At 45.4% G+C, this 14017-nt stretch overlaps 1 protein-coding gene across 4 annotated transcripts in view; it reads left to right on the forward strand.

The window, feature by feature from the left end:
* The window catches only part of AFF2 (AF4/FMR2 family member 2), a 495614-nt gene that overhangs the window by 331847 nt on the left and 149750 nt on the right, over nt 1-14017 (forward strand). For 2 of the 4 annotated variants that reach the window (XM_032620526.1, XM_032620527.1), the window contains exons 5-7: nt 4441-4527; nt 10258-10294; nt 10579-10612. In XM_032620526.1, the coding sequence (XP_032476417.1) occupies nt 4441-4527; nt 10258-10294; nt 10579-10612 (158 nt within the window). The remainder of the gene's footprint in view (nt 1-4440; nt 4528-10257; nt 10295-10578; nt 10613-14017) is intronic. The other 2 variants (XM_032620528.1, XM_032620529.1) reach the window with 1 other exon arrangement.

Genomic DNA, 14017 nt, shown 5'->3' on the forward strand with positions numbered 1-14017 from the left:
CTTAGTTCGAGCTAAAATTGTTTCCCTAATAACATCTACCCATAGGGCTAGTCCTAACCCCTTGGTCCACAAAGCAGGTCCCAAATCTCTTCCGTGTGACAACCCTTCGGGTATCTGAATGCACCTCTCAGACCTTCCCTCAGCCTCCCTTTTCCATGGACTAAACTTTCCCTGTTCTCTTAAAGGGCATTTATAAATGTTGTGGTAACCGTCCCTTTTAAGAGGTTCCAATGCCCCTGCTGAAATGGGGCATCCAGGTGGCACAGTGTTTCAATGTGGTCTGTCTCATACAATGTACTGTTATACAGCCAACTGTTGCCTTCCACATTCCGGGCACCATGCTTACCTAAACATCACCTGAGCTGACATTGGTCCTTTTGGCTGCCAAATCCCTCAAATTTACTTAGGGGTCAACTAAAATCTTTGGGTTTTTAGCCCATGTGTTACAGCTAAGTCAGGTGGTCTTTTTCTCATTTTGCAATTTCACACTTGGTTTGTAGAATATAATTGCAGTTTTCATTTACCTCTGTTAAAATTCATCTTATTGATTGAATGACATGTTTCTGAAAGCATTTGTTTCAACCAGAGGGCTCAATAAAACGTGAGCCGTTATTATTGACACACAGACACACACATACACACACATACGTGCACAGACACTGCTCCCCTCGCCTTCACCATGAAGCCTTTCCCAACGCCTCACACAGAGAACTCCTCCCTGACACCTTAGTGTGTCAAGCAGACTGAGCTCTTCACTGGAAGGAACTTGACTTTTTATGCCTTCTGGATCCTGGTGACTGGTACATAATAGTACGAGTTAGTAGAACAAAATGCAGGGAGTCCATCAAAGGGACTTCACCTCTTTGTGCCTGTTTCCTCATCTGTCCAACAAGTGTGATGCTAATCCCTGCCTCTTTAGTTTGTGGTACAGAAAGTCCAAGAGTGGGAGCTAAGTGCCTGACAGACTGTACTCAGTTGGTAAATCTTGATATTATTCTGATTAATAATATGATAATTCACACATAGAAACTTTAGAAACTAATGATAATATCTCATATTAGCCAGTTATTACGGACTAGGCACTGGAGACAGGTGAGTAAGACAAGGCTTGGGACAACATACTAGATACTTGAAATAACAGCCAGGTCTGTGTTCGATGAGTATGGGATGCATTTGAGATCAGCAGAGTCTGGAATGCAGATGGTGTTCTGCCCCCTCAGCACGTGGGGCACCCCATTTCTGTTTCTAAGTTGGGCCAAGCAGGGCTGCCCACAAGTTCTTTGGCTTTGCTCAAGTCCTAGTCCTGGAGGATATGCTTGGAAAAGAATCGCTGGTGGGAAAGGGCCTTTTCGGATTTTTCTGGGTTTGACTAGGGAGTCTTCAGATCACAGGCGTGTAAAGCATCTGTCCCATCGTCAGGAATTGCGTCGAACGCTCTGTTGCTTGTGAAATACTGAAAAATAGAACAGCATTGCTTACTTGGTCCTTTCTCCACAAAACACGTTAGTTAGCCTCACGAAGGGGAGGCACATCTAGTGTCGTGGAAAGAGTGTGCACCATGGACCCAATCCCCAGCGATCGCTTACGGCCAGTGTGAGGCCCTGTCTCTTGCAGCCTCCACTACATCGACTGCCCAGTGCGGGGATGAATCCCTGCTTTGTCTCTCTCGGGGAGGATCAAAGGAGCCCAGAGATGAAGGAGTTTCAGACCAATATCGTGTGTGTGTGTGTGTGTGTGTGTGTGTGTGTGTGTGTGTGTGTGTGTGTGATTTTGGGGGTTAGCGGAGCAGTGATGCTTGTGTCGAGTACAGGTGTTCAGCCCTGGAGCCTGTTGCCAAAGTCTTGGCGACACGTTGGAGCAGGTGCTCATCTCCACCTGAAGAACAGGAAGAGGATTAGTACAGGTGGATCAGGGTGTGTGCGCGTTCTTATCTTGGGAGTGGCAAGAACATAAAAACAGGTTAATATCTTTCAAGTGTGAGTGAAAAGAATAACAGTGAAAAATCTGCTGCGAGCTTCGCACACGTTCCAGGTCTAACTCGTTTTGAGAAGTGGAAGAGCTTTGCATCCAGGTTCTTTGCTGAAGACAGTCTTGCAGGAAATTACCTTCCTTTCAGCTGCCCCCTCCCTATCTTAATCAAAAGCATTGGTGGTGCCGCGGAGCCACCTTCTGCTTCATGAAATCTCACGTTCTCAAATACAGAGACTCAGCTGTCACTGCAAATGTGACAGTGTACGTATCAATAGCTTCGTGTGGATGGGCCAGCGGGGCAGCGCACTCCGACAGTAACTCAAGGTCATCCCATTCTGCCGCCCAATAAATACAGCAGACCTGGGGGAGAAGGAACACTTTCGAGAAGCGAGTCATCCATCCAGGTGTCTGAAACACCTTTGAATAAACCCAGAGGCACACCTCGAAAAGCCAGTGATGGAAAGGGATGGATAACGAAGCCTCTCATTGATCGAGGCATGCTCCGTGGTTGCTGAAGAGACAGTACGCCTATCCCAGACTGGGGCTTACTGCCCTTTGGTTGACTCTGGCTCAGTAGGAACCTGTGTCTTTTAAATCAGTGGTCCCCAACCTTTTTGGCACCAGGGACCGGTTTCGTGGAAGACAGTTTCTCCACGGATGGGATGTGGGGGATGGTTCAGGTGATACTGCGAGCGATGGAGAGCGACAGATGAAGCTTCGCTCACTTGCCCGCCGCTCCCCTCCTGCTGGGCGGCCCGATTCCTAACAGGCCACGGACCAGCACCGGTCTGCGGGCCAGGGGTTGGGGACCGCGGTTTTAAATGATGGGACTAATATTGGAGAAGACCAGCCTTACTCAGGAAAAGCTATATAAAATTTAAAAGAAATCATTGAGTATTTTAAAGACACAGAGTATCTGGAAATTCAGCTTTAAACTGTTGTCGCGTAGAGTTACATTGGGCCAGTTTTGATGAATACATAAGTAGCATTTGTCACGAACGTCATCAACTGCATACAAATGCACAACTCGAAAACACTTGGAAACAGTCTATCTCTTAAGTAGGTTAAGCATCCCCTCTAAATCTTGTATGCATTTTTAATGTACTTACAGCCTCTTTTTAAATAGCGCCAGGTAGAATAATCTGTGTCAGGGCTCCTCTGAACCGTACTTACAAATTCTGCTTCAGCAGTGCCACTGTGGATGAATCTGTGAAGTATCTCTTTGCACTACAGCTCTGCATACATCAAAGACTCTTTCTGAACTGGATAATTATAGAAGGGGAAAAAAACATGTTTTAGTGCTATCTGAGAGTTATTAATATTACCTTTGAAATGACTAATTATGTTACCCATAAAGACTGGGAGAAAGTATTATGTAACTGGCTCATTAAAAAGGCCTTTCATAAACTTTGATCCCCTCCACCCCACCCTCCAAGCTCTCCTTCATTTCCATCGTTACACTGATTTTTAGGTTTAATGTTTATATACCAAAATGTTTGATGAATCCAGCACAGGCTGGCACCCTCCTGCTTCACCAACTTTGTCATCTCTCTGAGGCTGGGATGTTGAGCATGTGATTTAATTATCCTCACTCTTCAGGTGAAGCACATTGGCCACGAGCCCTGAGACTCAAGCAAGACTTGAACAGCACCTCTTTTCAAAAGGAGCGTTTGAAAGAACTGAGAAGGTGCCCCCGCAGGTAGCAGAGAGTGGGCGCCAGAGGGGCTTTTCCAACGTTAGGACTTGAACTCACAAACACACTGTGTCAATAGCGCGGCTGCAGTCTTGTCACTAACTGTTAGGCTACATCAAGAGAAATGACTATCAGAGCATCCAGAACGAGGGTGGTGATGGTGCCGCCCTCCCCTGAGCTGGCAGATCACACCACAAACAGGATACCACGAGTTACAGGAGCCCCAGGCAATGCGGAGTCCCTCCTGGGAGCACCTGAGATAGTTGACAGAACGCAGAACTCAAGCATTAGAAGAAAAGTAGAAGGTTCTTGATCAATGAATGAACAAGCCACCAATGTGTCCGCCTGGTGAAAAGGCAGCACCAGGGGATATGGCTGCTGTCTCCCAACAGCTTCTCAGGCAAAAGAAGAGGTGATGAGTTCTGTGCGTCTTCAAAATACGATGCAGAGGTAGAAACTCCCGGGAGACAGGCTTTTAGCTCCCAGCCAGGAAGAATAGTGTGATCAGGCTGTCTCAACACGGGACAGGCTGCTTTGAGCGGTAGGGAGCTCATTGTCACTGGCAATGTGCAGTTGGATGTGGGATGGCCCTTTGTCTCACAGATAGGCTTCAAGCACCAGTGTGGAGCAGGGGAATGGACCGAATGTTCCCCTGAAAAAAAGTAGGCCAATTAAGTCAGTAAGTATTTAGAAAGGGCCTACCATGTTTAGTGCCAAGAAGGTGTTTCATTTTTCGAAGTGCCCGCAAATAAAGTTGCTTTGTTTTTCCTCATCAGGAGATGACCCATCCCTGGCCTACTCCTCTCACTGCCATGCATACTTCTGGAAACTCTGAGCAGAGCACATTTTCCATCCCAGGACAGGTCAGTTATCTTCCTTGCTCCATTTTCCTTGATCTGATGTCAGTTATACCAGTCTTCCCGTTGGATTCTTAAAAATAGAAATGGCCTTGGTGTTCTAAGCTCCATAAAATGTAGACTCTCTCATGTCCTTCGGGATGTTAACACAAATAGGATTTTATTGAAAGAGCATCTTTAAGAGAATGTCCACCAGACGCTGGCATGCGAATCCTAATGCCTAGAGCACCACCACTGGCCGAGCTACTGTGCCCAGAGCTCGTGGATTGGAGAGAGGAGTGAACTCATCTCTTAAGAAAGGCCCAGTAGATGGTGGAACAACATCCAAGATTGTTTTTAATTTAAAAAACCCTGTACTCTTCAGTCTAATGGATCAGTTTTCACTTTTGTGTATCACTTGTAGTCCTCATTCACAAGCAGGCAGATCTTCACACACCAGCACACCATATTGACAGAACTTTTTCTCCTACAGTTCTAGTCAAATGTTTCATATAATTTTGTTCCTCACTTGCTCTCAGTAAGAATTTTTTCTCACCGTCAGCTTTTAAAATGCCTGAGTAAACATGGATTTTCTAATAACACACTTTAAAAGAAAAAAAATAATGTCTTCCTTCTTTTCTTCCTTCCTTCCATCCAATTAACCATCTATCCACCCATTCATCCACCCATCCATTCATCCACCCATCCATTCATCCACCCATCCATTCATCCACCCGTCCATCCACCCGTCCATCCACCCATCCATCCACCCATCCATCCACCCATCCATCCACCCATCCATCCACCCATCCATCCATCCATCCACCCATCCATGCACCCATCCATGCACCCATCCATCCACCCATCCATCCATCCATCTACCCGTCCATCCACCCGTCCATCCACCCGTCCATCCACCCATCCATCCACCCATCCACCCGTCCATCCACCCGTCCATCCACCCATCCACCCATTCATCCACCCATCCATCCATCAGTTCATACACCCATCCATCCACCCATTCATCCACCCATCCATCCGTTCATCCACCCATCCATTTATCCATCCACCCATTCATCCACCCATCCATTCATTCATCCACCCACCCATCCATTCATCCACCCATCCATCCACCCATCCATCCACCCATCCATCCACCCATCCATCCACCCGTCCATCCACCCGTTCATCCACCCATCCATCCATTCATCCACCCATCCATCCGTTCATCCACCCATCCATCCGTTCATCCACCCATCCATCCATCCATCCATCCATCCATCCATCCACCCATTCATCCACCCATCCACCCATTCATCCACCCATCCACCCATTCATCCACCCATTCATCCACCCATCCATCCATCCATCTACCCATTCATCCACCCATCCATCCATTCATCCACCCATCCATCCATTCATCCATCCACCCATTCATCCACCCATCCATCCATCCACCCATTCATCCACCCATCCATCCACCCATTCATCCACCCATTCATCCACCCATCCATCCACCCATCCATCCACCTATCCATCCACCCACCTATCCATTCATCCATCCACCCATTCATCCACCCATCCATCCATCCATCCACCCATTCATCCACCCATCCATCCATCCATTCACCCATTCATCCACCTATCCATGCATTCATCCATCCGTCCACCCCTTCATCCACCCATCCATCCATTCATCCACCCATCCATCCACCTATCCATCCACCCATTCATCCACCCATCCATTCATCCATCCACCCATTCATCCACCCATCCATCCACCCATTCATCCTCACATCCATCCATTCATCCACCCATCCATCCACCCATCCATCCACCCATCCATCCACCCATCCACCCATCCATGCACCCACCCATCCATCCACCCATCCATCCACCCAACCATCCACCCATTCATCCACCCATTCGTCCACCCATCCTTCCATTCATCCACCCATCTATCCACCCATTCATCCACCCATCCATCGACCCAACCATCCACCCATCCATCCACCCATCCACCCATCCATCCACCCACCCATCCATCCACCCATGCATCCACCCACCCATCCATCCACCCAACCATCCACCCATTCATCCATCCACCCATTCGTCCACCCATCCTTCCATTCATCCACCCATCTATCCACCCATTCATCCACCCATCCATCCACCCAACCATCCACCCACCCATCCATCCATCCATCCACACATCCATCCATCCATCCACCCATCCATCCACCCGTTCTTCCACCCATCCATCCACCCATCCACCCATCCATCCACCCATCCACCCATCCACCCATCCATCCATCCATCCATCCATCCACCCACCCATCCATCCACCCGTCCATCCGTCCATCCACCCGTCCATCCATCCATCCATCCATCCATCCACCCATCCATCCATCCATCCACCCATCCATCCATCCATCCACCCATTCGTCCATTTATTCAAAAACTACTTACTGAGGACATATGATAGTCTTAAAATTAGAGATGAAGAAAAACACAAAACGACAGAACAATGTAGCACATGTCTTCATAGAGAATAAAAGGCCCAAGAAGGATCTAACACTCCCTGGGGGCATTGACGAAGTGCTCAGAGGTGGCAGCATCTGGAGGCTGCTTACAACTTTGACAGGTGGAGAAGGGCCCCAAAGAAGAGCACTCCATGCAGAACAGGGTGGCAAAGGTACCCAAAGGGATATGATGGGATGTAGACTATTAGGGTCTCGAGTGACTGCATCCTGGTTTGTGTGATGGGGAGCAGAGAGACACAAACCCCAGGCAAATAAGTGCATCTATGGGAAAGGCCTTGAATGCCAGCCAAGGAGTTTGGACTTTATTTGTAAGAGAAACCCAATCACATCCTTTAGTTTTCAGAGTCATCGTTTTGAGAGTAACACTGGCCTACACTGTGTTTAATTGTCCCCTCCCACCTTTGAAAGGGGTCGGAACCATGAGCCGCCACCCCCTCTGTCCCTGCCCTGGGCTGTGTCATGCCTTCCTGGAGCCCCGCTCTCCCCGTCAGACATCTCTGGGCTTGGTATCCTTCTCCCTGGCATCTCAGCCAAGGGATCGATTCATCTCTTTCGGGCACTGAATCCAGCACTTGTACAGCGATTGCAGTGTTTTTAGCTGTGTTCTCCAATTTTGGAGATAATTCGTGCAAGTCCCAATTTTGACAGTTGCAAGTGTTTACAGTAGAACTGGTTGTTGAAATGGGCTTTTGTAGTAAGTGCACAATTTGGAATCAGGCCTGATTTGCATTTTCTGCCAATTATCTGTGCTACCATCAGCCACATGATAAAGGTAGAAGCAAGTGGGATAAAATGGTGAAACCAGGAGGGCCACCCACCCACTCTTTTGTTTCGCTTGATTCCTGCCAAAATGTTGGCTTGAAAGAAAAGTACATTTTAAATAACAATAATATTAACAGTGCGTATAATGCTTCCATGTGCCTCGCCAGGTTCTAAGCACTTAATATAGAGTAAATAATTGAATCCTCACTACCACTCCAAGGGGTCGGTAATTTGACTATCCCTAATTTACAGAGGAGGAAACTAAGGTGCAGAGTCAAGGAATATGCCCAGACTCACTCAGCTAATAAACGAGTGAACCAGTCTTCAGATCCAGGTGTTCTGGTGATGTTGTGTCACACCGATTTGCAGATGCTCCAGTTCAAATTCCATCTTCCAAAACGTGGGTGTCTCCAGCAAACACATGTACCTGGGGTGCTGGCTCTTTCCTCAGTGCTTGCACCAGGACTAGGTGACACCACCCTCTCAGAAAGCATCCGTTTCTTCCATTCACGACAGAGCTTGCGTGGCGGAAAGGGCCAACACCCCAGGTATACAAGCCCAAACTTGCCCTATACAATTGTAATGAAATCTCTTTAAAAAAAATAACAAGTAGAAATATTGGTATATCATTAAGGAGCTGCAAATGGTTAACTCCTCATTTACTTGGCACTCGGGGAAATGAGGTGATCCGGATAATTGAAATTCTTGGATAACCAAAGGTTATCCTTCCGTAGGAATCACGTAATAAGAATCATTTTGAAATGTAATTAATATTTTCCTGACTTCCTATAAAAATTATCCTGAACACGCTTTAGCCTTTCTTGATCACTCAGACATTATTGTGAGCGTCGGTTATTTTAGAGTGCTGTAATATTATACTGTGCTGTAATTGTGTCCTCGGGAGCTATTGAGATAGCTAGGAATGCTTGCCTCTATGTTGAATGGCATAGACTCTTGTGATTTTTAAGTTCTGACTTTGCTGTGTCATTTTCTTTGGCCCCCTGTGCTGTCAGTTTTCACGTCTCAATTTTCCTAGTGGCTGTGCCTCTAGAAGTGTTTCCCCTTTCTCACCATCTATGATTTGCTAATGGGTGGGAATCAAATGGCCAAGCTTGTTAGGGTCTAATGTCAAAAGTCAGTTGCCTAGCAGCGAGGGGAAGAAGGCTTTGAGCAGCAAACTACGTGGGCTTGGTGACAGCCCTTTAGTTGAGAGGCCTTTTCCATCTCTTGTGGGGTTTATGGTCGTCTTCTGGAATAGTAATCATGCCAGAAGAGAAGTCTCTTGGGCAACAGAATCATGCTAAGTCGATTGGAAAGTCCACTTTTGATTCAAACACAGCATCACTGTTCTTGCTTATTTCTCTTAAAGGTAAATTATGCTGTGATGTTATTTTTATTCCATAGGGTGGCAAGATTAGCCTTAAAGAGTAGATTACTTGCAGCACACTGATATAACTAATTCTTCTTTTTAAAATGTTTTTGTTGAACTGTAGTTGATTTACAGTGTTGCGTTAGTTTCAGGTGTATAGCAAAGTGATTCAGTTATACATACGTGTTTGTGTGTGTGTGTGTATGTGTATATATATATATATATATATATGTTCTTGATATAATGAATTCTTGTATTTGCTTGAATTCATTGTCTCCAGTTTTGGAACACTTGCTTTGCCTTTGAAATTCTCTCCTCCATCTGCGAGGAGCTGTGCATGCCCTGTACGTCAAGGCAGAGCTTCTGCCTACAAGTTGTGTCAGGATCCACACAGGTGTCCACGCTCCCAGAGAGCCTGATGTGTGCAAATGCGGATTTCTCAAAACACTGAATGAATTGTGTTGAGGGTGACTTTCCAATAAAATTTAAATCCCTTTAGATAATTCGTTCCACTTGCATAGTTCAAATTGCTTGCTGTACTTCACCAAATTTGTGATGAAGTTTTAAGAACATGTCTCTCGTGAAAATAAGATACATCTATTGCATATGTGTCACCGTCAAGGTAGAAAATTGGAGTTGTTTCTATAAAATAGAACAGCTGAGCAAATCTATTAATTACAGCGTTATTGACACTTCTACAAAAATCACAATCACTTGTTTGTTTGAACTGAGTCCCCTTTACTTCCACAGAGGTGTCATTGCCTAGCTGAGTGGCAAATTACACACTTGAATCTCACACATATGGGTCATTTGTTCCCACGTCGCACACATTTCCAGATAGATACCAGTCTTATGTGTAATTCTGATAAAACGGCAGTTATAGCCGTGTTGTAGCTGGTTTGGCTGGTAAATGTTTATCCTTCAGATAGAGCTGCAGACAGTAGCCTAATTAATGGAATTCTTAACAGTGGTTTCCTATTGGCCAACATTAGTCAAGTTCTATCTTCAGCGATAACAAATAGACCTTTTGTTTCTCTTGTATCATTTAACTAACGTTTGTATTGTATGTGTTCTTCCTTATAGGAATCCCAGCATCTGACCCCAGGATTCGCCTTACAAAGTAGGTGTTTTGAAAAAATCCTTCTTGATCCAAGCATCTCCTCTCCTCCCTCACTTTCTTCTCCTTCCTACCTAATATCATGAAAACATGGAATAACAACAATAATAAAAAGTCACATTGTGACGCATCCAATTGGTTTCTTTTTTCTCCCATCTGTTATTCATGGCAGGATTCTGTGAAAGAGTATAACTGGAAGGGCTGCATGTTCAAGACCAATTTCATTCAGAATGATCATTTGACAGTAGAAAACATGGATGGTAAATGTCTGTGCGTTTTCTTTTCAGAGTGGAGCGACCCGACCAGCAGAGCTTCTACAAAGTGAGTACCGTTCAAGTCGTAAGTACTCAGGTTTCTGAAACACGCTTCTTCGGGGCATTTCGCAAGTAAAAGGTGCTTCAGTGCCGAGCGAATCTTGTTGTCTCTCCTGCTCCTTGAAAACAGGAACCTTGCCTCATGGTAACATGGGGTGTGGTTAGAGGGGAGAATGAGATTTCCCACGATAGGCAGGTAACAGTCAAAATGAATGAATCACCACTAGGCTCTCTAATGGTGTAGAAGATACAGGCTGGGTCGATACCTGGGACACCAAAACAACTGTGATTCTGGAGTAGTTGTTGGAGCATTGTGTAACTTCAGCCACAGACATCGTTATATGTAATATTCAGCCACCACCGATTAGGATGGAGAAGGGACCCACCTAAGCAGCCGTGCTTGGACATGAGAGGTTGGGTGGATCACTCTGACCGGTCAGCCCGGGACCTTGCTGTTTGCAGGTCATCTGGTGACTGTATATTAAAAATAAGGGCAGCCAGAAAGAGGTGGAATAAGTGATTACGTGACGCTAGGTTGAAGTTCAGAAGCCAGGGCCCTGCAATTCACTTCTCACTCTCTTCCTTTTTTATTAATGTTCACTGAAGGAGGGGTATGGAGAAACCAATTTCCTCAGATTAACCGTTGTAGATTTTGTAATAGCCATTTGTCCAAGAGAGTAGCAAGGGAGTAGTTCTCTCACAACTTCTTTCATTCTTAATAATAGAAAATGGAAGCTGACTTTTCTGTGTGAGTAATAGTCACATACTTGAAATTTTTCAAAATGAAATAACTTATGACATTCAAGTGGCCTAATGGCACACTTGAAGTGAATTGCTCACCTTTTGGTATTTCCACATTCTTGGTTCTGTTTAGTGGCAAAGCCCCCAAAGCCCTGACCCCATCACCAGACCTCTTATTTGGTTTTCTGGCCCGATCTGTGCCTTCTAATTCAAGGTTCCATTTCAACAGCCAAGAATCCTCCATTTAAAGAATCGAGGGGAAAAAAAGAGACAAGAGGAAAATAAAACTATAACCTTGATTTAAGGACCAAATTATATGGAAACGTGGAAATCAAAATCATCTTTGATATTATTCATTTCAGCTTTTCCAGGAATCATTTTGAATTGCCCTCCCCCTTGTTATCCTAGTAAACAATAGACCTTATTCTCCTTACCTCCACTCCTGACTTACCCCACTCTTATTACAAAGCCAGTAAACTTCACACACACACACACATACACACACACACACACACACACACACACACACACACAGTTGAGCATTCAGGAAATCAGTGCAGGTTTCCAAATATGAAAACACATACAAATATTTTTCCATTGTAAAATGATCCCATTCCTAAAGCAAGAGTATCGGGCCCCTGCTGTGAAATATGCTGATTTCCATATAGACCATAAAATGCAATATTTCAATAGTTTGTAACTAACGGAAATAAACTTGTCAATTGTGGTTTATAGCTAGAGGCTGCATTTCCAGAGAACAGCACTTCATAGCACAGGGTATATAGTGCATTCAGTAGGACTGAGGTTCTCTATAGGAGGCATCCATAAAACTGGAAGACACTGAGTCTGTTTTATGAGTGAACTGCTCTCTTTTTAGCTGCCTGACCCAAAGGCCAGGCATTGTTCATCAGACTTCGGCTGGAATAAATTCCCTTCTTGGGTAGGGTATAGGTTTAACACGGGGCAGGTCAGAGTTATAATAATTATTTTTACTTTTAGCTTCCAAATTATTATCAGCTTAACCATTCCAGTCATTCTCGCGTATTTCACTGCGGTGTGCTTTTTAAGTCAGCTTCTAGGATTTTCCGTCTGGCAGGGCAATCCTCTAGGCAACTGAGAACATCCTGAGTGTAGACAGACTGCTGGTGGCTGGAGCTTGGTGGGAAGCAGCCCCAAGTCAGCCCTGCGGCAGCAGAGACACCCTCCCAACGCTTGTGAATGTCCTGGGCGAGCTCCTAACCCTCACTGCAGTAGAGAGAGACCGGAGTCTTGTAAATCAGAATCCCTTAATTACTGGGCCACTTTACTTGTTTGCCTCATCTCGGCCTCGTTTCCCTGGATAACAAAATGCAGCTCTTCCATTAGGGCCTGGATTGTTTATAAGGACTGCACGCCCAGGCACCAGGTCTGAAAAACACTGGTGCAGGAGTCCCTGAGTGCAAGCTGGGAAGCAGCCAGGCTCTGCAGGATCACCGACCTTCGCAGAACGGGAGCTTTTCTCGCTCAGCATATACTCCATTGACACACAGTGCTTCTTATGGTGTGTCCATCTAAATGGTGACATCCTACCTGCTCCGGCTGACTGCCCAGGAGGCCAGAGCATGGGACTGTAGGAGTTTCAAGATCTGGGCTTGAGCCTCTGCTCCATGACAGTGATGGTATTGGGGGAAAGCACTGACCTAGGATTCAGAGGGTGTGAGTTTAAATCATGGGAGAATTTATTTTTATTTCAGAGTATAGAGTTAGAGTCGCTTGAGGGAAATGAAGCAAAGTAATGAGCAGATTGTATACGCATACAGGTATATATGCAAACACTTGTCACAATTCAAATGTAAACAGCTATACTCTTTAGTAATTAAACTCAAGGTCGAAGTGCATTTGACTTTAACCCTTGATAATTTCTGGAGGAAAGAAGACCTGGCACGTGTTGTTTCCCTCAGCCTGCATGAGTCTGAGTTGTATTATAGTCTCGGAACAGGCCTCACCCAGGTCTTCTAAATCCAATGGAGTTTCAAGCCTCCTTCAAAAAAGGTCTCTCTCCCCAAAAAGAGAGTGGGGCATGGGCTGTCGAAGGTCAAATTGTATTTCTCATGCTGTGCAGTTGTGTATTTGTACAGTAATATCACGTTCGTTCTGCCTCTAAAGCACCCATTTATTTCAATTGGAAGATTCAGGGATTGAATGGACACCCCAGACATTGGGTTACCTTCTAGTTTCTTCATGAAGCCATTAAGGAACAATGGAGGACAAAACAGAAACTAAATCCAAAGAACTTGGATTTTCCTCATTGGGTCGGATGGCTTCATCTAGCTGGTCATGACATCTTGTCAATTACTTGTCAAGACAGTGGCTTTACCAAAATACATGACTCTGTTGGTCTTTTATGAGCTGTCCTGAATAGGGACAGATCAGATGCTTCCTGAGGAGCCTTTTCAGACAGCGACCATGAGCGCAAAGGTTTCTGTCGAGTCAGTTCTTGACTTTAGCTAGTTTTGTGAGGACAGTTGAGAAAGTGTCAGTTCCAGATATGCGGTTCCTTTGTCACCCTCGGCTGTTTGCATTTAGACTCTGTCCGGCTGGAAATCATCCAGACCCCCTTTGAATCAAGTAGCTCCTGTGTTTTAGGGCGTGCTGTTGAAAATTCCTGGATAATTTCCATAAAGGCTCAACA

The sequence above is a fragment of the Phocoena sinus genome, chromosome X, assembly GCF_008692025.1.
Source record: "Phocoena sinus isolate mPhoSin1 chromosome X, mPhoSin1.pri, whole genome shotgun sequence".
Lineage (NCBI taxonomy): Eukaryota > Metazoa > Chordata > Mammalia > Artiodactyla > Phocoenidae > Phocoena > Phocoena sinus.